This window comes from Lithobates pipiens, unplaced genomic scaffold (genome assembly GCF_037356315.1).
Source record: "Lithobates pipiens isolate NorthernLeopardFrog02 unplaced genomic scaffold, aLitPip1_a1.2 Scaffold_1, whole genome shotgun sequence".
NCBI lineage: Eukaryota > Metazoa > Chordata > Amphibia > Anura > Ranidae > Lithobates > Lithobates pipiens.
This window is the reverse complement of record NW_027507685.1, coordinates 237,036,590-237,061,818: the sequence shown is the minus strand read 5'-3', so window position 1 is coordinate 237,061,818 and position 25,229 is coordinate 237,036,590. Positions and strand designations below refer to the sequence as shown.

The 25,229-nt window shown below is 44.6% G+C and overlaps 1 protein-coding gene across 1 annotated transcript; it reads left to right on the top strand.

Moving 5' to 3' along the window:
• Window positions 1-1,564: 1,564 nt before the first annotated feature.
• LOC143976548 (olfactory receptor 10C1-like) lies at window positions 1,565-24,181 on the top strand. Its single transcript, XM_077478742.1, has 2 exons — window positions 1,565-1,622; window positions 22,595-24,181. The coding sequence occupies exon 2, from the start codon at window positions 22,599-22,601 to the stop codon at window positions 23,601-23,603; it is 1,005 nt and encodes a 334-aa protein (XP_077334868.1). The 5' UTR covers window positions 1,565-1,622; window positions 22,595-22,598; the 3' UTR covers window positions 23,604-24,181.
• The last annotated feature ends 1,048 nt before the right edge of the window (window positions 24,182-25,229 follow it).

The window sequence follows — 25,229 nt, the reverse complement described above, 5'->3', positions numbered from 1 at the left end:
AGGAAGCCCGTCCAGCACAATAATTTGCAACTGATATTGGAGCAACTGCACGTAGAAAGGAAGTAGTTGAAAGACGCTGGAGGAGATCATCAGTACTGAGATACAAAATAAATGGTTTATACCGCAGGGCGCCCCCTTCCCCAAAGCACCCACCTCCTCATGTTGAGGGCATGCAGCCTGGTACGGTTCGGGGGGGGGGGGCGCTCGCTCGTCCCCACCCCCTTTCCTGACCGTCCGGGCTGCATGCTCGGATAAGGGTCTGGTATGGACTTTGGGGGGACCCCCACGCTGTTTTTTCGGTGTAGGGGTTACCCTTAAAGCCCATACCAGGTGATGGGCTCGCAAGGTGTCAATCTCGCTGATGGAAGCGACGATATTGACTTCCTTCTCTAGTCCCGTTGTACCTGAAGTCACGTTCAAAATGAATGGACTGTGGTCCGTGTGTGGACAAGTCCGTTCACTTGGAAAGCCCGGCGGACCTCCGCTGCAAAAACGAAGTCCGCCGGATAGTCCGATCGTGTGTACGGGGCCTTACAGTATATTATTTGTTCTGAAACTGTAGATATATGCAATAAAAATACAAATATGTAAACTCCAACAATCAACTTTTGCTCCAGTCTGGTCTTCAGACGAAAGAGTTTTATTATATCTGTTCAATAAGTGCAAGTAATGCCCTGTACACACGGTTGGACTTTCCGATGGAAAATGTGTGACCGGATCTTGTCGGAAAATCCGATCTTGTGTGGGCTCCATTGGACTTTTTCCGTCAGAATTTCCGACAAAGTTTGAGAGCAGGAGCTAAAATTTTCTGACAACAAAATCCAATCGTTTAAATTCCGATCGTGTGTAGACAATTCTGATGGACAAAGAGCCACGCATGCTCAGAATAAATTACGAGACAAAAGCTATTGGCTACTGCCCTCTTTATAGTCCCGTCATACGTGTTTTATGTCACTGCGTTCTGAACGATCGGATTTTCCGACAACTTTGTGCGACCGTGTGTATGCAAGAGAAATTTGGGCCAAAATCCGTGTACAGGGCATAATACCTGTTGATCCTGCCAGAAACCTTGTGAGTTGTACTCTCTGCCTATGCTGACTGTTATCAGTTAGCAGTGATCTCAGTTCGGCGAACTACTGGACACCTCCCTTTTTATGAAGATTAGGATAGGGGGAGGTGTTCTGTAGTCCCAACACACTTCCTCTCCTAGGGTGACAACTCTGCTCCTCCATAGTTACAATACAGTGAATGAGCGTTGATACCCTAGTAGAGGAAGTGTGCTACTGGAAGGAAAGTAAAGGAAAAAGTTTGAAAAAAGAAAATGAATGCAGCCACCACTTCTAAGGACCAATAACCCCAATATATTATATATTGTGCTCTTGGGTTTTAGTTTTATTTTTATTTTTTTTAACTTTAGGCCGGGGATACCTTGTTTGCTGAGATTCAGTTATATTTACTGGTTTAATTCTTTAGAGGTGTTTTGGTGACTTGGGAAATGTGATAATAATGTAACTCTCTAAAGCTCAAACCTCCAGATACAGCTCTGCGTATTAGACGCCATAAATACCCCGAGCTCTTCTTCTCAGTGACTTGTTCAGTTCAGATCCCAGAGAACCTCACAGGTCTGTATTATTATATTATAAGGAAAAGACCAGTACTGTCTAAAGAGAGTATCCCATCACTGCACATTCCCACATCATTTTTTTAGTTTGTAAATAGGAAAATATGCATTCATAATAGAATTATTCTTTTTTTAATTACATTTCGATAGCAAAAACATTTCTCTATCAGGGCTACGATATTTTAATAAAATTTGGCATTTGTTTATTATAAAGATTTAATCACACAGAACACATATGTACATCAGTTTATTTTATCCCATGATTATTTTTTCATGAAAATATTTAGTTCTCAAAAGAAATTATCCCATTGGCGTTGAGTTATTTCTCTGCATTTAGGGGCGGTTCACACCACATGCAGTCCAATGCGTTTTGTTTTTTTTGCATTAAAAAAACATGGATAGTCAGCTATATGGTTTTCAATGGCATAGATCAATGGTCTCCAAACTGCGGCCCTTTGCATGCTTTTATCTGGCCCTTGGGTCACTATTTCATCTACTGATAGCAACAATGGGGTTTAACCCTTTAACGTTCTGCTCCACCGTTTGGTAGAGCACATTATGAGTCATGCAAACTCATTGAAAAATGTGGACTTTAAAGGGTTAATTCCCCCCAGCTAATGCCTATGAAGGGGTACAATTCCTCCCAATGACACCAATGATGGGTTTCAATTCCTCCCAACGATGCCAACAATGGAGCCTAATAACCCCAATGATGGGGTTCAATTCCTCCCAACAACGCCAACAATGGAGCCTAATAACACCAATGATGGGGTTCAATTCCTCCCAACGACGCCAACAATGGAGCCTAATAACCCCAATGCTGGGGTTAAATTCCTCCCAACGACGCCAACAATGGTGCCTAATAACCACAATGATGGGGTTCAATTCCTCCCAACGACGCCAACAATGGAGCCTAATAACACCAATGATGGGGTTCAATTCCTCCCAACAATGCCAACAATGGAGCCTAATAACACCAATGATGGGGTTCAATTCCTCCCAATGACGCCAACAATGGAGCCTAATAACACCAATGATGGGGTTCAATTCCTCCCAACGATGCCAACAATGGAGCCTAAAAAAAAACAATGATGGGGTACAGTTCCTCCCTCTGACACCAATAATGGGGCACAATTACTCCCACTGCATGAAACCCCCACTGATACCGGGACATTTTCTACTCCAAATGGCTACAGTCTGGCCCCCTTAAAGTCTGAAGGACAGTAAACTGACCCTTTGGTTAAAAAATTTGGAGACCCCTGGCATAGATCACACCAGTGCTTGCAGTTCCAGAAAAAAAGTAGAATATGCTGCATTTTTACCACACTAAACACAGTACTGAAAGGTGGTAAAACTCATTAAAAATGCACTGAAATTTCCCCGAAACGCATCAAAAAAGCACTGGAACGCACATGTCCTTATTTAAAAAAAAAGAGGGGTGGGGGGAAATCATCAAAAATGCACTGGAGAGCATCAAAAACACATGCGCAGAGAAGCATCCAGAATGCATCCAACTGTGCTTCTAATGCCGCGTACACACGAGCGGATTGTATGGCATACTTAGTCCGTCATACAATCCAACGGACAATCCGTTGTAGTTTCCACTGAACGGACTTGACCACACACGGATGCACAAACAGTCCGTCGAAAGCTTGCGCGATGACGTGTACAGCACGTACGACGGGACTAGAAATAGGAAGTCCAAGACACAGCAAAGCACCCTTCCGCTGTGTAAATCCTTTCTGGGCATGCGCCATTCTTAGTCCGTCGAACTAGCATACTGACGACCGTATTGTCCGCTGAAACCAAAGTACGACGGACAGATTTTCGGAAAAACCGAAATTCTTAGTACTCCGGACTGCACGCTGAAAAAGTCCGCTGAAGCCCACACACGAGCGGATTCTCCGCTGAAATGTGTTTCGACGGACTAAGTATGTCAAACAGTTCGACCGTGTGTACGAGGCATATGGTGTGAACTGGCCCTTAGAACCAGTTCATACCAAATGCAGTCCATTTTTTTTTTGCATCAAAAACACATGGAAAGTAGGTTATATAGTTTTCCATGGCATAATTCACACCAGTGGGGTCAGTTCCATGATGTTCCAGAACAAAAAGTAGACGATGCTGAATTTTTTCTGCACTGAACTGTACTGGAAAGCAGTAAAACTCATCATAAACGCACCAAGATGCACCTAAATGCACCAAACATACTGGGACACACATGTTCTTATTTAGCACCAGTTCACGCCATAGAAACGCAGCCCAAATGCATTCCAGATGCTTTTCTGCATGCGCGTTTTTGATGTGTTTTTGGTGTGTTTGTGATGCACAGTGCATTTTTCCCCCTCTTTTTTCTTAACCTTAAATAAGGACTTCTGTATGTACTTATATATGTGTGTTCAAGTGCATTTCTGGTGCGCTTAGGTGTGTTTCCGGTGCGTTCTAGTTTGCTTTTTGGTAAATTTAGGTGCGTTCCAGTACAGGCCAGTGCAGGAAAAATGCAGCATGTTCTACCTTTTTTTTTTTGGGGGAACTGCAATGCACTGGTGTGAACTATGCAATTGAAAACCATTTAACCTACTTTCCATGTGTTTTTGATGCAGAAAAAAAATGTACTGGACTGCATGTGGTGTGAACTTAAGATGAAGAAAAAGGGTCCAGTGGTTCGCAAGGGTAAATGACATTGAACGAATGGAAGACCTGACTGCCACAATAAGGGATAAAACGGAGGAGCATGGGAACAGATGGTTCTACTGGACCCAGTTTCGCTTTTCGGAAGAATACCTCCGCGAGACATAGTAAGCTCATGGTGATCGCCAGAGATCGCTGTTCCAAACCTTGGCGAGCTGGTGAGCCGGGGGGGGGGGGGGGGTCTCTTGCTCCCTGGGAGGGGGCTCCACCCTTTCCACTTTACCCACAACACCCCCTTAGCCCTTCTCTTCCTTTTCTGCCATTCCCTTCCCCAATCTTTTCTTTTCCCTTCTCCCTCCTTTTAGTTCCACTATTTCCCGTCTTCACTCTAAAAAAAAAAAAAAAAAAAAAAAAATGGTATGTTCCAACCCCATTTGACTACTACACAATAATCTTCCCCTATCAATGGATATTTAAACTCTTCAAGGGTAGCAGGGCTAGTATTAATAATATTTTAAGTGGTAGAGGATCCCAACGAGGTGGAGCTTTAATCTTATCTTGACATGACCGCAAAGCTGTACACGTGCTATTCTCCTCGGACTTCTTACCACTGGCTCTGATACCCATGCAATATGATCGTTTGTTTGTAACTATTTGTATCACACATTCTGTGAAGCTGCCTTTGCATTGTATGTCGCATACTACTAAATAAAAAAAATAAAAAAAAGATGAAGAAAAAGAGTGAAAAAAAAGAACTAGAGTGCATTAAAAACGCATCAAAAACGTGCACGCAGAAAAGCATGGAACGCTTCTGGGCTGCGCTTCTATGGTGTGCACTGGCCATTAAAGCGGACCTTGAGTCATTTTTTTAAACTTTCCATCTATTAAATCTTTAGCCCATTTTTTTCCGCCAATAAATACCTTATACAGCCCACTTCCTATTTCTTGTCCTCATGCAAAGCTCTCTCTTCCTCACTCTCGTAAGAGTTGGTTAGGAAGGGAGGGGGGATGAGTCATAAGAGGGCCAATGAGAGCTGTGGAGCTGGATGTGTGCCTCTGTCTGTCTGTGTAAATCCAGAAAGTGAACAGGCAGCAGCTTCAGCTGCCCACAGTTAAAATGGCTGCAACCAGACTCAGTGGAGGGAAATTTCTGCAGCATATTTGGCAAGTACATAATCACAGTATATATAAAATAATATGCAAAGTGGTTGGAGGGAATCTTCAGAATGGCAAAGATGTTTTTAATACAAGTTATGTGGGCAGACTGCAGTTCCTCCCTAAGGCCGATTCACACCACAAAAATGCACTCCAGATCTGTTCTATGTGCATTTCTGCATGCACGCTTTTAACACATTTTTGGCACATTTAGGTGCATTTTTGATGTGTTTCCGAATGCATTCCAGATGCTTTTTTCTTCTATTTTTCCTGTTTTCTTTTCCAGTGCATCCCAGTGCATTTTTAATGTGTTTTGCCGCATTCCAGTACAGTCCAGTGCAGGAAAAATGCAGCATCTTTTTTTCCTGGAATTGACCGCACTGATGTGAACTATGAACTTGCAAACCATATAACCATCTTTCTATGTGTTTTGATGCAGAAAAAAAACGCACTGCATGTGGTATGAATTGGCTCTAAATTAACTTAATGAATGAATTAACTATTTGAAGTCTAAATATCTCTTGGATTGGTATTTTATCTTCACATAGAATGGCCCACTTCTCTGCTCATCTCAATAGGCACCTCATAGAAACTTAGGGGTGTATCTATAAAACATATGCACATTTTCATCACATGTTGGTAACAATCCATGCAATCCATACATACAAAGAAACCAAAACAAATAAGTTCAGAAATTAAGGTAAATATAATAAAATGAAATGCAACAGGGAAAAAGTATTGAACACGTGAAGAAAGGGAGGTGCAAAAAAGGAAGGAAAGCCAAGACACCAGCTAAAATTCATCAGTAATTAGACAGCAATCCTGCCCCTTGCCAGTGCAAATTAATATCAACTGATGGCCTATAAAAAAGATGTCTCATTACCAAGGTGTCACACAAACATCTCATGATGAGTAAAAGCAAAGAGCTCTCTCAAGACTTTCACAACCTTATTGTTGCAAAACTAATGCCATTGGTTACAGAAGGATTTTTAAACCACTGAATGTTCCAGTGAGCACTGTTGGGGCCATACGCCGGAAGTGGAAAGAACATAATTTCACCATAAACGGGCCACGACCTGGTGCTCCATGCATGATTTCTGAAAGAGGAGTGAAAAGAATTATCAGAAGAGTTGTCCAAGAGCCATGGACCACTTGTGGTCCTTCAGAAAGACCTGGAAGTAGCAGGTACATTTGTTTCAAAGAAAACAATAAGTAATGCACTCACCCGACATGGCATGTATGCATGCTTAACACGTGAGACTCCACTGCTGTAGAAAAAGCATGCTGAAGCCCATTTAAAGTTTGCTGCATGACATTTAGACAAGACTGTGAAATACTGGGAGACTATAGTTTGGTCAGATGAGACCAAAATTGAACTCTTTGGATGCCATAAAACACACCATGTTTGGTGGTCAAATGGCATTGCACCTCACCCCAAAAACACCCTCATACCAACACCAACACTATATAAGGCGTGGCGGCCTGTGTAGTGTGTTGCGGTGGTGGAGGGGGATAGACAGAGAAACAATATCATTTGATTTAAAGAGGAAGTAAACCCTGATGGGTTTACTTCCTCTTTTTTTCCCTGCAAAGGTAAAGCATAATGGACTACTATGCATCGCATAGTAGCTCATTATGTGTCACTTACCTGACACAGGAGCCAGCGAAGTCGCCGCTGTCCCCTGTAGTCCGCCGCATCCATGTTGCTGGTGGCGTCTCGCAGCTCCGACGAATCACAGCGGCGCAGCCGCGATGACGTCACTTCCGTGCATGCGCACGGGAGTCGCGTCTCGCAGCTCCGCTGCTGCCATACGGCGAAGCCGCGATGACGTCACTCCCGCGCATGCGCACGGGAGTCGACAAATTAGGCAAATCCATTCTTGGATTTGCCGCATTTAGTGCGCCTGCGCGCCGCTGTCTACGGCGCATGCGCCGTAGACAGCGGTGCCCATTTTCGGGCAAATATCTATATGGTTTAGGAGATATTGCTTGGACCTACAGGTAAGCCTTAATCTAGGCTTACCTATAGGTCCAAGTTGTTTGGAAGGGTTTACTTCCTCTTTAAGTTAGATAGAATAGGCAGGCGAGTCAGTTAGCTTCAGTTACAGTGTGTAGAGGATATATATGCATCCCAGGTGTGTTGTATATATATTTATACACTGTATTCAATTTAGCTAGATCCGTTCCTGTTATTCACTTCATAATATACTGACAGGAAGGTAGCTGCACTATTTTCACTTAGTGTACTTTGTCCATTGCACAGCATGCACCTAAAGCTTACCTGAATAAAATTGCCGGCGTTCTCATACAAATACAGGCAGGGAGCTGCAGTATTTTGATTTAGTGTCCTTTGCACAGTGTGCACCTAAAGCTTTACCTGAATACAATTGCCGGTGCTCTCATACAAATACAGGCAGGGAGCTGCAGTATTTTGTTTTAGTGTCCTTTGCACAGTGTGCACCTAAAGCTTTACCTGAATACAATTGCTGACGTTCTCATACAAATACAGGCAGGGAGCTGCAGTATTTTGTTATAGTGTCCTTTGCACAGTGTGCACCTAAAGCTTACCTGAATACAATTGCCGGGGTTCTCATACTATTGATACTACAGGCAGGCAATTGATTCTGCTAGCTGAAGTATAATCAGTATATATATATATATATACGTCCCAGCTTTGTACAGCTGCATCTCCCTGCAGTCCATTAGTATGTCTGGAAGGGCAACAAGGAGAGGCAGACAGTCACGAGACAATAAAAGAGGGCAAGCAGCCTCTGTGTCTAGAGGCAACAGTGCTGGTCGTGGACACGGTGCATCCTCATCAGCACGTGGCCGTGGGACATGCTCGTCCTTTTTCTCGGCAGCTGGCCATGTTGAGCCTCAACATGCCGAAGACTTGGTAGAGACCAGGCCGTCCTCATCCTCTCTCACCCAGGCTCAGGGTACTTTGTCTGGCAAAGCAGCTGCCAACGCGGCCTCTTCCCTCAGCTCAATGGCATCAGTCACTCCTTCCCTAGCCCCACCATGTCCTCCTGAGGAGTCCCCCAAACTGTTTGACCACAGTGTTGGGTACATGCTCCAGGAGAATGCCCAGCGTTTTGAAGGCTCTGATAGAGGAAGGCAGTAACGTGATCCCAGAGAGAGAGGGTGCCCAAGAAGGACAGCAATCTGGCAGTCCTGTTCCCCCAGCTGCAGCATACTGCCAGGTTTGCTCCAGTGATGAGGAGGGAGGGGATGATGAGGTCACTGACTCCATGTGGGTGCCTGATAGGAGGAGGAGGAGGCCCATCTCCAATGAGGCAGGCTGCCCTCCAGGGGCCAGCTTAAGGGCAGCACACGACTGCATCACACCGCAGAGCTCCACATGTGCAGGCCGCTGCTGTCTCTGCGTGTTATTCCAAAAGTTCTTTGGTGTGGGCCTTTTTTGAGACGAGGGCATCAGATCGCACCGCTGCTATTTGCAACATATGTCTCAAGCATATCGCACGTGGCCAAAACATCAGCCGCTTGGGCACCACATGCTTGACCAGACATGTGTCGACCTGCCATACAGTTCATTGGCAAGCTTGCCTAAAAGACACACACTAAAGAACAAAGTGGACCTCTCCTTGCTCCTCATCAGCAGGGATCTCCAACCCCACTATACCTTCAGTCCTCTCTGAAACCTGCACTGAGAGGAATGAAGGTGTAGAATTAGGTGTATCACAGCCAAGTACTTGCGGGCAATCTGCTATCTGTACACCGTCGTCAGATTGTACCAGGCAAATTTCCCTGCTCCAGCTGCTGCACCGCCAAAAGAAGTTCACTCCCAGCCATCCACGTGCCCAGCGGTTGAATGCTAGCTTGGCTAAATTGCTAGCACTTCAACTGCTGCCTTTTCAGTTGGTAGACTCAGCCCCCTTCCCTTGATTTTGTGGAATGTGTGGTTCCTCAGTGGCAGGTTCCCAAAGGCCACTTTTTTGCACGTAAGGTGATTCCGGCTCCCTACCGGCATGTGGAAGGCAATGTCTTGGCCTCGCTGGACAGGGCGGTCAGCGGTAAGATGCTGATTACCACTGGCTCATGGTCCAGCAGGCATGGGCAGGGACGTTAACTATCTTTGACGGCGCATTGGGTGACTCTGCTGGCAGCTGCGAAGGATGCAGGACAAGGTGCAGTAGTGTTGGAGGTTGTTCCACCACCACGCCTCCAAAATGCTACTACTGGTGATTCTGACACACCTCTCTCCTCCACTCCCTCCTCTTCTTCTTCCTCCATGGCCTCTTTCTGTGCTTTGTCCTCGGAACCAGCGGTGATCCGTAGGCGTTCAAGGGGCTACGCAAGTACGCAGGCAAAAAAGTTGCCATGCGGTGCTTGCGCTGGTGTGCTTGGGGGACAGAAGCAACACTGGGGAAGAGATTCTGTCAGCTCTGCAGGGGCAGGCTGAGAGGTGGTTGTCGCCACGCTAGCTTAAGCCAGGAATGGTGGTTTGCGACAATGGCACCAACCTCCTCTCCGCCCTCTGACAGGGACAACTGACCCATGTGCCCTGTTTGGCTCACGTTAACTTGGTGGTGCAGCAGTTCTTGGCAGGTACCTGGGCTTACAGGATGTCCTGAGGCAGGCCAGGAAATGTGTGCATTTCCGCCGGTCATATAATGCCAGTGCTCGGCTGGCTGATCTTCAAAAGGAATTTAACCTGCCCAAGAACCGCCTAATCTGTGACATGCCCACCAGGTGGAACTCAACGTTGGCCATGCTGCATCGACTGCACACGCAGCAGAGGGCCATCAATGAGTACCTGTGTGACTATGGCACCAGGACAGGGTCAGAGGAGCTTGGGTTTTTCCCCAAGCCAGTGGGCCATGATCAGTGGAGGCATGCACTGTCCTGTCACCATTTGAGGAGGCCACGAGGATGGTGAGTAGGGATGAGCTTCGTGTTCGAGTCGAACGTACGTTCGACTCGAACATTGGCCGTTCGTCCGTTCGGCGAATTCCGAACGTTTTGGCCGTTCGCGTCAAAATTCGAGTGACGCGCGCGCGGACCACAATGCACTGCGTTGGCGCAGTGCATTGCTGTCCGATGATTGGCCAAGCATGCACTGTGACCCCGCATGCTTGGCCAATCGCAGCGCCGGCAGCGAGGAGAGCCATGATTGGCCACAGGCGATGCCTGTGGCCAATCATAGCTCAGACTGTGTAGTGCACGCCCCACACTATATAAGGCCGCCTTTAAGGCGGCCTCCTGTAGTGTGTTACTTTGCATCTGAAGCAGTGGGTGTTCTGTGTACCTTCAACACAGTACACACCAATCGTTTTTGGCTGATTTCCTATCTTGCTGCTGTGTAGTGGTTGTTGTCTGTGCCCTGACTGCAGTATACACCACTATATTCACCTCACCTATATAGCTAGTGATCTAGCTTTAACCACTTAACAACTGCCCATTGCCGATTAACGGCTTCAGGGCGGTTGTTTAACTCAGAGAGGCCGTTAATTAACGGCCTCCCAGAATTCTGCTCTCGCGTGCCCCGAGGTGTGCGCACTCGAGAGCATCCGTGACCGCCGGGTCCATAGGACCCGGCGCATCACGGTAAACGGCCGCTCATAGCGGCCGTTTACCACGTGATTGCTCCGTCAAATGACGGAGTGATCACTTGGAAACAAACCGGCGTCATGTTATGACGCCTGTTCCTCCCTCCCCTTTCTGTACCGATCGGTACAGCGGAGGGGAAAGAGATCGGTGTCAGCAGCGATGTGGGCTGCATCTGCAGTGCCCACATCGCTGCTCACCGAATTTAACCCCTCAATTCCCTGCCAATACTCTGCAATACCAGTGCATACTCTGCAGTACCCTGCCATTACTCTGCAGTACCCCGCCATTACTCTGCAGTACCCCACCATTACTCTGCAGTGCAGTACCCCGCCATTACTCTGCAGTGCAGTACCCTGCCATTACTCTGCAGTACCCCGCCATTACTCTGCAGTACCCCGCCATTACTCTGCAGTGCAGTACCCTGCCATTACTCTGCAGTGCAGTACCCTGCCATTACTCTGCAGTACCCCGCCATTACTCTGCAGTACCCCGCCATTACTCTGCAGTGCAGTACCCCGCCATTACTCTGCAGTGCAGTACCCCGCCATTACTCTGCAGTGCAGTACCCCGCCATTACTCTGCAGTGCAGTACCCTGCCATTACTCTGCAGTGCAGTACCCTGCCATTACTCTGCAGTACCCTGCCATTACTCTTCAGTACCCCCCATTACTCTGCAGTAACCCCCATTACTCTGCAGTACCCCCCAATACTCTGCAGTACCCTGCCATTACTCTGCAGTACCCCGCCATTACTCTGCAGTACCCCCCATTACTCTGCAGTAACCCCCATTACTCTGCAGTACCCCCCAATACTCTGCAGTACCCCCCATTACTCTGCAGTACCCCCCAATACTCTGCAGTACCCTGCCATTACTCTGCAGTACCCCGCCATTACTCTGCAGTACCCCCCAATACTCTTCAGTACCCCAATACTCTGCAGTACCCCCAATACTCTGCAGTACCCCGCTATTACTCTGTAGTACCCCGCCAATACCCCGCCAATACTCTGTAATACCCTGCCATAAATTGCCATACCCAGCCATACTCAGAGATACCCAGCCATACTCGGTGATACCCTGAAGTACCCAGCCATAGACGCCCCCCACCCCTCACCGCCCTCTGGTGCTTCTACCAACTCGCCAGTACGATCAAAGCCAGAATCTTTTTTTTTATTTTTTATTTCAGGCTTCCCAGCCTAGAGGTGAGATGTGGGGTTATATTGACCCCCCAGATTTCACTGTAAAGAGGACCTGTCATCCCATATTCCTATTACAAGGGATGTTTACATTTCTTGTAATAGGAATAAAAGTGATCAAAAATATATTTTTGGGAAAAAAAATGTCAAACTAAAATAAAGTAAAATGAACAATAAAAAAATAAAATAAAAATTAAAGCGCCCATGTCCCCATGTGCTCGCATGTGCCACACATGTGAGGTATCGCCGAGAATGTTAGAGCGAGAGCAATAATTCTAGTCCTAGACCTCCTCTGCAACTCAAAACATGTAACCAGTAAAAAAATATTTAAAGCGTCGCCTATGGGGATTTTTTAAGTAGCGACGTTTGGCGCCATTCCACGGGCATGTGCAATTTTGAAGAGTGACATGTTTGATATCTATTTACTCAGCATAACTTCATCTTTCACTTTATGCAAACATTGGGCTAACAAGTGGTTAATAATAGAGCTTGCAGTCAGTAGTGTTAGGAGATAGTGCGTGCTGTCTGCGTGCTCTGTACCCAGTACATACCGCTATAATATAGGGCAGGCCCCTACTTTCAAACATCCAACTTACAAACATCTCCTACTTGCAAACGCAAGGAGACAGCAGCAAGTGAGATGAAAAAAGATGGACGACAAAACAAAATTATACAGGGGTGATAACCCTTCCCTATGTTTTCCAAAAAGCTTAAAGATATTTTTTTTGACTGGAGCTACACTTTAAAAATGTACCGGTTGAAAATGACAAACAGATTCAACTTAACACAACAAACCTACACAGTCCCTGTCTTGTTTGCACCGCCTGTATACTGCTGTTCTGAGTATATAGGGCCTGGGGGCCACACGCATTTCCTTTTTTTAATATGGGTACGGGGTTCCCCTTAATATGTGTACAAGACCCAAATAGGCTGGTAATGGGCAGGGAGGGCTACCCATGCCATTTTTCTGAATGATTTTCAACCATATTGCAGGAACCAGATATAACATTAAAACCGCAAGCAGTTTTAAATGGTGTTATTTCCGTTTAATGTCATTTTGTGCAGGGACTGTTCTAAACACGGGAAACACGTGGCACTTCACAGGCATACTATAGACACCCCCCAGGCACCATATTTAAAGGAATATTTCACTTTTTTTTTTTCACTTTAATCGTCATTAAAATCACTGCTCCCGCCAAAACGGTAGTTTTTAAAACTTTTTTTTGCAGTGACCCATGTCCCCTGAGGCAGGAGGCAGGTCGCCAAACCCTTTTTAGCACACTATCTTGCATATTAGCCATTAAAATTAGCACTTTCCAATTCGAACGTTCGAGTCCCATAGACTTCAATGGGGTTCTAACGTTCGTACCGAACGCGGGGGTCGTTCGCAAGTTCTGGTGCGAACCGAACCGGGGGGTGTTCGGCTCATCCCTAATGGTGAGCAGTGACAATGCATGCATCAGTGACACTGTCCCTCTTGTCCACCTGTTGGAGCACACGCTGTGTGGAATAATGGACAGGGCACTTGAGGCAGAACAGAGGCAGAAAGAGGAGGACTACCTTGCCTCTCAAGCCCCCCTTTATCCAGACAGCATTTCTGCTGGCCTGCCGATTACGCAGTAAGAGGACGAGGAAGACGAGGATTGTGTCAGCATGGAGGTGGAGCCTAGAACTCAGCAGCAGTCTTTAACCAGTTGCCGACCAGCGCACGGCGATGTACGTCAGCAGAATGTCACGGGCAGGCAAATGGGCGTACCTGTATGTCCCTTTAAATTTGGAGTGCGACACCGGCTGCGCGCTCCCGCGCTTGTCGGGACCCCCGTGAGTCCGGTCACGGGACCCGCAGACTCGATCGCCGCGGGCATACCCGTGATCGTCTCACGGAGCAGCCGAATGAAGAAATGCCATTGTAAACAGCATTTCTCCATTCTGCCTAGCAACTAGTGACGCTGATCTCTGCTCCATGTGATTGGAGCAGAGATCAGTGTTCACTAAATGAAAGCCCAACCCCCCCACAGTCAGTAACACACCCCTAGGAACACTTAACCCCTACACTGCCACTCACTGGTTAACCCCTTCACTGCCAGTGTCATTTACACAGGAATCACTGCATTTATAGAGCAGTGATTACTGTAGAAATGACAATGGTCCCAAAAATGTGTCAAAAATGTCCGATGTGCCCGCCATAATGTCACAGTCACAATAAAAATCGCTGATCGCCGCCATTACTAGTAAAAATAAAAAAATATTAATAAAAATGCCATAAAACTATCCCTTATTTTGTAAACGCTATAACTTTTGCGCAAACCAATCAATAATCGATTTTTTTTACCAAAAATATGTAGAAGAATACATATCGGCCTAAACTGAGGGAAAAAAATGTTTTTTTATTTATTTTTGGGGGATATTTATTATAACATAAAGTAAAAAATAATGCGTTTTTTTTTTCAAAATTGCGCTCTATTTTTGTTTATAGCGCAAAAAATAAAAACCGCAGAGGTGATCAAATACCACCAAAAGAAAGCTCTATTTGTGGGAAAAAAAGGATGTCAATTTTGTTTGGGAGCCACGTCGCATGACCGCGCAATTGTCAGTTAAAGCGACGCAGTGCTGAATCTCAAAAAGTGGTCTGGTCTTTGACCAGCAAAATGGTCCGGTCTGTAAGTGGTTAAGGGATCATTTACAGTCCCAAGAAACCCATGGACTTGTACGTGGCTGGGAGGAGGTGGCTGCGGATCATGTTTCCTTTGTGACCCAGAGGACTCCAGACCAAATGCCTCAGCTAACCTACGCTGCATGGCCTCCCTGATCCTGCAAAGCCTGCGGAAGGATCCTCGTATTCGTCAGATCAAGGAGAGGGATCATTACTGGCTGGCAACCCTCCTTGATCCACGTTACAAGGGTAAGGTTGCGGACCTTATCTTGCCAGGAAGGAGCGCTGGAGGTGGCCTTCTGACCGATGTGTTCAGACAATTTTTTAGTCTGCAGCCCAAGGTATGATCAGTTCTAGCAACCATCGCCAGCGTCTGATTTACATGGTGCAGGAATACCTAGGGGCAAGATCAGACTTGGACACCTTTCCCACCGAAAATCCTCTGGGTTACTAGGTCTTGAGGATGGATCACCGGCCAGAGCTTGTACAGTATGCAATTGAGCTACTGGCCTGTCCCGCATCCAGCGTTCTTTCGGAACGCACATTCAGTGCTGCTGGAGGCTTTGTAACCGATCACAGGGTGCGCCTGTCCACCGACTCGGTTGATCGACTGATCTTCATAAAAATGAATCAGTCTCGGGTCACCACCAGCTACCAAGCACCTAATGCTGATGTAACCGATTTTCAGATGTCAGATCACTTCAACACTGCCTATGCTGATGCTGAGTGACTATCATGTTATGCTGAGTGACTATCCTCCTCCTCCGAAATGATCATGCTGATAGTTTGCAAGAACATTTTTGGTTCTGGGCACCGCCACCAGTGTCTAAGGCACAATTTTTCAGCCCCTGTTTAACAGGGGCGTGTAATTACAATTTTTAATGCAATATTTTGCAGGAGGGTTCATTTCTGCGCTTAACTACAATATCTGTGAGTGGTTGCAGTGATGTTGCAACAGCACCAGTGCCTAAGGCCCAATTTTTCAGCCCCTGTTTTGGGTAGCACAGTGGTGTAGTGGTTAGCACTCTCACCTAGCAGTAAAAAGGGTCACTGGTTCAAATCACAACCACGACACTATCTGCCTGGAGTTGGCATGTTCTCCCTGTGCCTGCGTGGGTTTCCTCCAGGTACTCCGGTTTCCTCCCACACTCCAAAGACATGCAGGTAGGTTAATTGGCTTCTGTCCAAAATTGGCCCTAGTATATGAATGGGGACCTTGGATGTGGGCTCCTTGAGCAATGTGAGTGTGCAATGTAGAATGTACAGGGATAGGGACAATTGTAGACACTCACTCAGGTTTAACTGGATGGACTGGTGTCTTTATTCAACCTTACTAACTATGTAACTATGTGTAATTACAATTTTTGATGCAATACTTTGCAGCAGGGCTCATTCCTTCACTCCAACTAGAGTTTCTGTGAGGTGTTGCAGTGTTGTGGCACCAGTGCCTAAGGCCCAATTTTTCTGCCCCTGTTCAACAGGGACGTGTAATTACAATTCTTGATCTAATATTTCACAGTAGGGCCCATTCCTGTGCCCACCAAGAGTAACTGTGAGGACTTACAGTGTTGTGGCACCAGCACCACCACTACCAAAGGCCTGATTTTTCTACCACTGTTCAACAATGGCATGTACTTACAATTCTTGATATAATAGTTCACAGCAGAGCATTTCAGTGCCCACCAAGAGTAACTGTGAGGGCTTGCAGTGTTGTGGCAACACCAACTCCTTAGGCCCAAATTTCTGCAGAGCATATAGTGCAGGCCCCTACTTTCAACCATCTGACTTACAAACATTTCCTACTTGCAAACAGAAGGAGACAACAGGAAGTGAGATGAAATCTACCCCTAGGAAGGGAAATGCTCTCCTGTAAGAGTTGATATGGGAAAAACGTGTCTCCTCTCCACTGATGCTTTATCACCAATCCTTGTTTCAATAAAAACCCCAAATTTTCTAAAAACATTTGTCATTGGGACAGAAAGTGAGGGGAAATCTTCTGAAGAGGTGCTCTGACAGCAAAAAAAAATGTTACAGGGTGATAACCCTTCCCTATGTTTTCCAAAAAGCTTAAACATAGATTTTTTGACTGGAGCTACACTTTAAAAATGTACCAGTTCAAAATTACAAACAGATTCTGCTTAACAACAAACCTACAGTCCCTGTCTTGTTTGCACCATCTGCATACTGCTGTTCAGAGTATATAGGGCCTGCGGGCCCCACGCCTTTCCTTTTTTTAATTAATATCCATACAATACCCAAAGGGCCTGGTAATGGACTGGGGGGTACCCATGCCGTTTGTCTCACTGATTTTTTCATCCATATTGCTGGGACCAGACATTACATTAAAGCCGCAAGCAGTTTTAAATGACTTTTATTCCTTTAAAAATATAATTTTGTGCAAGGATTGTTCTAAGCACGGGAAACACGCGCCACTTTACAGGCATACTATAGACAACTACCAGGTACGATATTTAAAGGAATATTTCACTTTTTTTTTCACTTTAAGCATCATTAAAATCACTGCTCCCGAAATAACTGCAGTTTTTAAAACTTTTTTTTTGGATTGATACATGTCCCCTGGGGCAGGACCCGGGCCCCCAAACCCTTTTTAGGACAATAACTTGCATATTAGCCTTTAAAATTAGCACTTTTGTTTTTTAACTTTCGAGTCCCATAGACTTTAACGGGGTTCTAAAGTTCACACAAATTTTCGGTCCATTCGCAGGTTCTGGTGCGAACCAAACCGGGGGGTGTTCGGCTCATCCCTAGTCAGGTGCAGGGCTGTTTTTTAGCATATGGTACTGGCAATCTTCATGTCTTTGAAGGAAGAATGAATGTAAAAAAAAGACATTCTTGATAAAAATATGCTGCCATCTACCAGGACAAATGAAGATGAAACAAGGGCGGACATTTCAGTAAGACAATGATCCCAAACACAAAGCCAAGGAAATTCTCAATTGGTTTAAAAAAATAAAAATAAAACTGCGCAGCCAATCACCTGACTTGAATCCAATAGAAAATCTATGGAAAGAACTAAAGACCAAAGTTCATAGAAGAGGCCCAAGGAACCTTCAAGATTTTAAGAATGGGCCAAAATCACACCTGAGTAATGCATGCCACAAATATAAATTTTCACAAAATCTTGACTTTTGAGAATGACACAAATATTAATTTTCACGAAGTCTGTTTCCTAAGTTTTTATGATGGCAATTTACATATACTCCAGAATATTCTGAAGAGTGATCAGATGAATTGCAATTAATTGCAAAGTCCCTCTTTGTCATGAAAACAAACTTAATCCCAAACTTAATAATAGAAAAAACATTTCTACTGTTTTTGAAGATGGCTTCAGGGAGCCCAAGAAAGTCCAGCAAGTGCCAGGACCATCTCCTACAGTTGATTCAACTATGGCAGGGATATGCAATTAGCGGACCTCCAGCTGTTGCTAAACTACAAGTCCCATCATGCCTCTGGGTGTCATGCCTGTGGCTCTAAGAGTCTTGCTATGCCTCGTGGGAATTGTAGTTCTGCAACAGCTGGAGGTCCGCTAATTGCACATCCCTGAACTATGGGATTGGGGCATCAACAGTGCAGAGCTTGCTCAGGAATGGTAGCAGGCAGGTGTGAGTACATCGGCACGTACAGTGAGGAGAATACTTTAAGAGGATGGCCTGGTGTCAAGAAGGGCAGCAAAGAAGCCACTTCTCTCCAGGAAAAACTTCAGGGACAGACTGATATTCTGCAAAAGGTACAGGGATTGGACTGCTGAGGACTGGGGTAAAGTAATTTTCTCTGATTTCCCTTTCCGATTTTTTTGGGGCATTCAGAAAAAACCTTGTCCGGGGAAGAAAGGTGAGCATTACCATCAGTCCTCTGTCATGCCAACAGTAAAGCATCCTGAGACCATTCATGTGTGGAGTTGCTTCTCAGCCAAAGGAGTGGGCTCGCTCACTATTTTGCCTAAGAACACAGCCATGAATAAAGAATGGTACAAAAACATTCTCTGAGAGAAACTTCTCCCAAAGATCCAAGAACAGTTTGCAGAGGAACAATGCTTCTCCAGCATGATGGAGCACCTTGCCATAAGGTAAAAGCTATAACTAAGTGGCTTGGGGAAAGTAAAAACATTGAAATGTTGGGTCCATGGCCAGGAAACTCCCTAGACCTTAATCCCATTGAGAACTTGTGTTTTTTTTTTATGTTATACGTTGTTTTGCATATATTTCTGAACCATGATGTGAAGAGCTCTTGGTCTTTCATTTAAAGTTATACATTAATAAAAGCTTTGTATTTTATACTTGTATATGGTTAGATTGTAGCGCCTAGAAAATACCTTTCCCCATGTAAACCATGTTGTAATTAACCTTCGGGATGTGGCACCTCCAATAATATCAGTCTAGTGATAATAATGTTACTATCCATAACTAATACATATTTTTATTAATGCAATGTGTTAACATTTTCAAAAACATTAAAGAGGAAGTAAAGGCAAAAAACAAACCAAAAAAACACACCCTGTAAGGCAAAGGCATAATGAGCTAGAATGCATAGCATACTAGCTCATTATGACTAACATACCTGAGAACGAAGCCCCCGAAGCGGTCCTCCGTCTTCCTCTCCGCCGCTGACATGTATCCCGGAGCGACTTCTGGGTCTCGCTGCTCCGGCGCTGTGATTCGCCAGAGCCGCGATGATGTCACTCACATGCGCACGGGAGCCGACACGAGCGGCATATCGCCGCGATCTGTGGCCTGCCCAGTGCGCCTGCACGTCGCTGTCTACGGCACATGCTCCGTAGACAGCGGTGGCTGTCTTCGGGTAAATATCTCCTAAACCGTATAGGTTTAGGAGATATTTCTTGGACCTTCAGGTAAGCCTTAATCTAGGCTTACCTGTAGGTCAAAGTGGTTTGTAAGGGTTTATAACCACTTTAAATGTTTTTGTGATAATCTGAACATCTTTTATTTAGTTACATTTTAAAATCTGATGATACTTTAAAACTGAATTCCAAGTAGATTAAACAAAAAATGTAACCATGTGTTCATTAATAAACCAAACAATATACAGTGGGTAAAATGAGTATTGAACCCGTTACCATTTTTCTAGGTAAGTATATTTCTAAAGGTGCTATTGACATGAAATTTTCACCACATGTAATCCATACATACAAAGAAACAAAAACAAATAAGTTCAAAAATGAAGTTATGTGTAATAAAATAGAATGACACAGGGAAAATGTATTGAACACGGTAACCAAAATGTATTTAATACATGGTACAAAATCCTTTGTTGGTAATCACAGCTTCAAGATACCTCCTGTATGGAGAAACTACAGCTGAGGCCAGAAATTTTGAGAATGACACAAATATTAATTTTCACAAAATGTGCTGCTTCAGTGTTTTTTAGATCTTTTTGTCATATGTTACTATGGTATACTGAAGTATAATAACAAGCATTTCATAAGTGTTAAAGGCTTTTATTGACAATGGCATTACGTTTATGCAAAGAGTCAATATTTGCAGTGTTGACCCTTCTTTTTCAAGACCTCTGCAATTCCCCCTGGCATGCTATTCAATCAACTTCTGGGCCACATCCTGATTGATGGCAGCCCACTCTTGCGTAATCAATGCTTGGAGTTTGTCAGAATTTGTGGGGGGTTTTTTGTTCGCCCGCTTCTTCAGGATTGACCACAAGTTCTCAATGGGATTAAAGTGGTTGTAAACCCTTACAACCAACTTTGACCTACAGGTAAGCCTAGATTAAGGCTTACCTGTAGGTCCAAGAAATATCTCCTAAACCTACGTGGTTTAGGAGATATTTGCCGAAAGACAGGCACCGCTGATATTTGCCGAAAGACTGAGCGCGCCGCAGTCAACGGCGATATGCCGCGAGTGGCAGCTCCTGTGCGCATGCGCGGGAGTGACGTCATTGCGGCTTTGCCGAATGACAGCGGCGGAGCGGCGAGACCCACCAAGAAGATGGGCGCTCGGAACTACAGGGGACAGCGGTGACTTCGCTGGCTCCTGTGTCAGGTAAGTGACACATTATGCGATGCATAGTAGTCCATTATTCTTTACCTTTGCAGGGAATGTAAGAGGAAGTAAACCCATCAGGGTTTACTTCCTCTTTAAGGTCTGGGGAGTTTCCTGGCCACGGACTCAAAATTTCAATGTTTTTCTCCCCAAGCCACTTAGTTATCAATTTGCCTTTTTTGCCACTTTTTGCTCCATCATACTGGAAAGGACATTGTTCATCACCAAAACTGTTCTTGGATGGTTGGGAGAAGTTGCTCTCGCAGGATGTTTTTGTATCATTCTTTATTCATGGCTGTGTTCTTAGGCAGAATTGTGAGTGAGCCCATTCCCTTGGCTGAGAAGCAACCCAACACATGAATAATCGCAGGATACTTTACTGTTGGCGTGACACAGGACTGATGGCAGCGCTCACCCTTTCTTCTCCGGACAAGGTTTTTTCTGGATGCCCCAAACAATCAGAAAGGGGATTCATCAGAGAAAATGCCCTTCTTGACACCAGACCATCCTCCAAAAGTCTTCTCACTGTGCGTGGAGATGCACTCACACCTGCCTGCTGCCATTTCTGAGTAAGCTCTGCACTGGTGGTGCCCTGATCCCACAGCTGAATCATTTGTGGGAGATGGTCCTGGCACTTGCTGGACTTTCTTGGGCTCCCTGAAGCCATCTTCACAAACATTGGAAATGTTTTTTTATGGGACTAAGTTTGTTTTCATGACAAAGAGGGACTTTGCTATTAATTGCAATTCATCTGATCACTCTTCATAACATTCTGGAGTATATGCAAATTGCCATCATAAAAACTCAGGCAGCAGACTATGTGAAGTGGTATTATTAATATTTGCGTCATCCTCAAAACTTTTGCCCACACACACACACGTGTATTTGAGCTGTGGGGTGCACACCCTAATGCAATAGGCTGCGCACACCTGTGTATATTTAATTTACTTGTTTTAAACTTTTTTTTTACAATTCTTTAGTTGCTTCCTGGTTTCTGGCCTATGCCAAAATGATGTCATGCATCCTAGGAGTCTTCATGCCACTTTTTTTTTCTTCCATCTGGAGGAGAAGAGGAGGGTTTTTTCAGCTAAGCAAACCCTGCTTTCTGCATGTCTGACCTAAGGGCAGATGCATTCCAGTAAGTAAATGCTACAAGAATCATCCGCCCTTACTAAAATTGGCCACAACTAGAAATGCTAAAGGGATTTCTCAACAAAATAAAGCAGGGAGACATGGATGCATGGGTGAGTTGAGTTGGCTTTGAATATTAAAAATGTATTTAATAGCGTTTTCAGTTTGTGGGGCTCAGATACAGTTAGGTTCCACTTTAGTTACTGTTTGCATCCTAGTTGCAGAATTTTTCTCACTTCCTATGTGGTGAAACTGTTGTCAGCAGGGCAGGAAGTGAGGAAAATCTCTTTAACTAAGGACAAAATAGCATTAAGAACATGACAGGGTTTTGGCCTTTCCACACTATATCTAAAACAACAAAAAAAGGTTTTAGCTTGGCATACACTTCAAATCTGTTAGATTTATTTTCTTCAGCCTATATGCTGAAAGAAAGAAATCTATACATCTATGGCCAGCTTAAGCACAGATATCTGATCAATAGCATCCTCAAGAGATATAAGAGACTATCAGGGTGTTTAACTCTCCAACAATTACCAGATACTATAATTTAAATAAAAACTATCATTAAAATATCAGATTTTCACTATAAAATGTCTGTTTTCCAAGGATAATGCCAAAAACTGACAATGGGACCCATGGTATCACTGCCTCTTTCATCATTGTTGGGTTTGAAACCCTGCGAGAGGTGGAGCTGTTTCTCTTTTCCCTCTTCTCCAGCATGTACGTCCTCACAATCGGAGCCCATTTCCTGGTCGTCATACTAGTGGCAGTGAACCCCCATCTCCACAAACCCATGTACATACTTCTGGCCAATTTCTCTCTGCTTGAGGTCTTGTACACCACAGTAACTATTCCTATAATGCTCAATGCATTGTTGACCCAACAAAAAGAGATCTCTTCATCGTCATGCTTGGCCCAGTTTTATTTTCTGTTCGGCTTTGGGGCTGCAGAAAACTGTCTTCTTGCTGTGATGGCTTATGACCGATATGTGGCCATCTGCAGACCGTTGCATTATCCAACTCTGATGACTGGTATGATTAGCTTAAAACTGGCAATTGGTGCTTGGGTTGGTGGTCTCTTGGCTGCCTTCCCACCCGCTGTCTGGATCTCTACCTTGAGGTTTTGCTTTCCCAATTTTATAGACCACTTCTTTTGTGATTATGCTCCTCTGCTGAAGCTTTCCTGTGAGGACACTTCAGAAGGCGAGTTTATCTTCATGGTCATGTCATGGAGTGTTATCTTGGGCTGTTTCCTTCTGATCATGATATCCTACACCTTCATTGTCCTTGCTGTCCTGAAGATCCCATCAACGGACGGGCAAAAGAAGGCCTTTAATACATGTGCATCCCACTTAGCTGTGGTGTCCATCTTCTATGGGACTGTCATCTTCATGTACATTCGACCCACTTCCCACATCCGCTTTACAATGGACAAAGTGATTTCTGTCTTCTACTGTGTAGTTACCCCTCTTATGAACCCCATCATATACTGCCTTCGGAACCAGGAGGTGAAGGTAGCTTTCATGAAAATTCTGCAGATGTTGGGAAAGTATGATAACAAAGTAATGTTGAAGGCTCATATGGAGGAACGTTCCAGCAAGAAAAACTTATTTTAATTTCCTGCATTATACAAGGAACACACATAATATAGTATATACCTTACATTTTAATAATTCTTCTTAGAGCAGAATTCAGGTTCAGCCCGTAGGCTATAAATATTATTAAAGGTAAAAAAGACCAGCAAAAAATAATAAAATGTTAAATACTGTCAATTAAATATTTTCAAGTGTTTGGTTCAGGAATAGTACCATCTATCCCTTCACAATAAAGGTTCACAATAAACATTTTGGTAAACCACACCAAAACAAGGAAACATTCCCTCTAAGCCCTTGTACACACGGTCAGACATTCTGCCAACCAAATCCGTTGGATTTTGTCCGACGGATTGTGTCCGAAACTGTTGCATACACACGGTCGGACCAAGTTGTCGGAAAATCCGATCGTTCAGAACGTGATGACGTTATTTCGTTTGGACGGGACTACGTTCACGCTAGTAGCAAATAGCTTTGGTGTAGGAATTTGATCTGAGCATGCGTGGCACTTTGTCCGATCAAAATTCTCTACACATGATCGGAGTATGTCCGATCGGACCAGTTTGTCAGAAAATATTTCCAACAAGTTGGAAAATTGGGTCCGACGGATATTCAGACGGATACAGTACGATGCATACCACACACAGTCGGATTATCCGACAACACGGTCCGATAGGACACATTCCGACGGATTCTCCGACCGTGTGTACGAGGGCTTAGACAGTTGTCACCAGGTGTTCCCATTGGAAGATTTCATCTCGCGTCTTGTTCCCTTGACAACTTGAACATTTAAGGCAGTTGTGCAAATATGGAGAACATAAACATTAGGCCAGTAATTACTACACAACAAAGGATTTTTTATGACTACTGTACATTATAAGATGTTGCCTCAATCTAGATAATAGAAAATGAGATAGAGGGCGGGCACCATCATCCTTGAAGTTTGAATAGTGGAAAAGGGGTGTGTCAGGGGCTACTCCAAAATATTGCCCCACGACAACAAAAATTATTATGGACTATCTCGGTACCCACGAATTTAAACAAGATAAATGTAAAAATCAATGAGGCCTTCTCAAAATGCTCCAATACACAAGTTGTGAAATTCAGCAATGAATTGTTGTATCAGGGTATAATCGATGGGTGTATACCAAGCTTCATTGTGTAGGACATCCAGGCACATAGTCTGATATTGATGATGTGTCATAAGTACTATATTCCCACCCTTATCAGATTGTTTAAATACCAGGTCCGTGTGTTTCTGGAGTTTAGTCATTGCCCAAATTAGTTTTTTAGTTAAATTTGAAGGTAAATCGGGCCATTGTTGTTTCTTAAGTGACTTGATTGATTCATAAAGAAAGGCCCACACAGATGGACAGATCATCAGGTCTGGAAATGTGTGAGACTTTAGCTTGAATTTACTGGTGTTCCTATTGGTCTCCTCACCAGGAGACTTGGGAACTGGAGGGCCCTGAGAGGTTGTATTGAATGGATTTGCAGGAACTATGGGGTAGGGTACATCAGTGGCCCCCTCCTTGTAAAGAAGCATCAAATCATGTAGGGCTCCAAATTTTTGCATCGAGAAATGCTTGGTTCTTTTAGCTAGTTCCGTTTCTAGATTAAATTTTTTCCTGTCCTTGTCAAAAATGAATG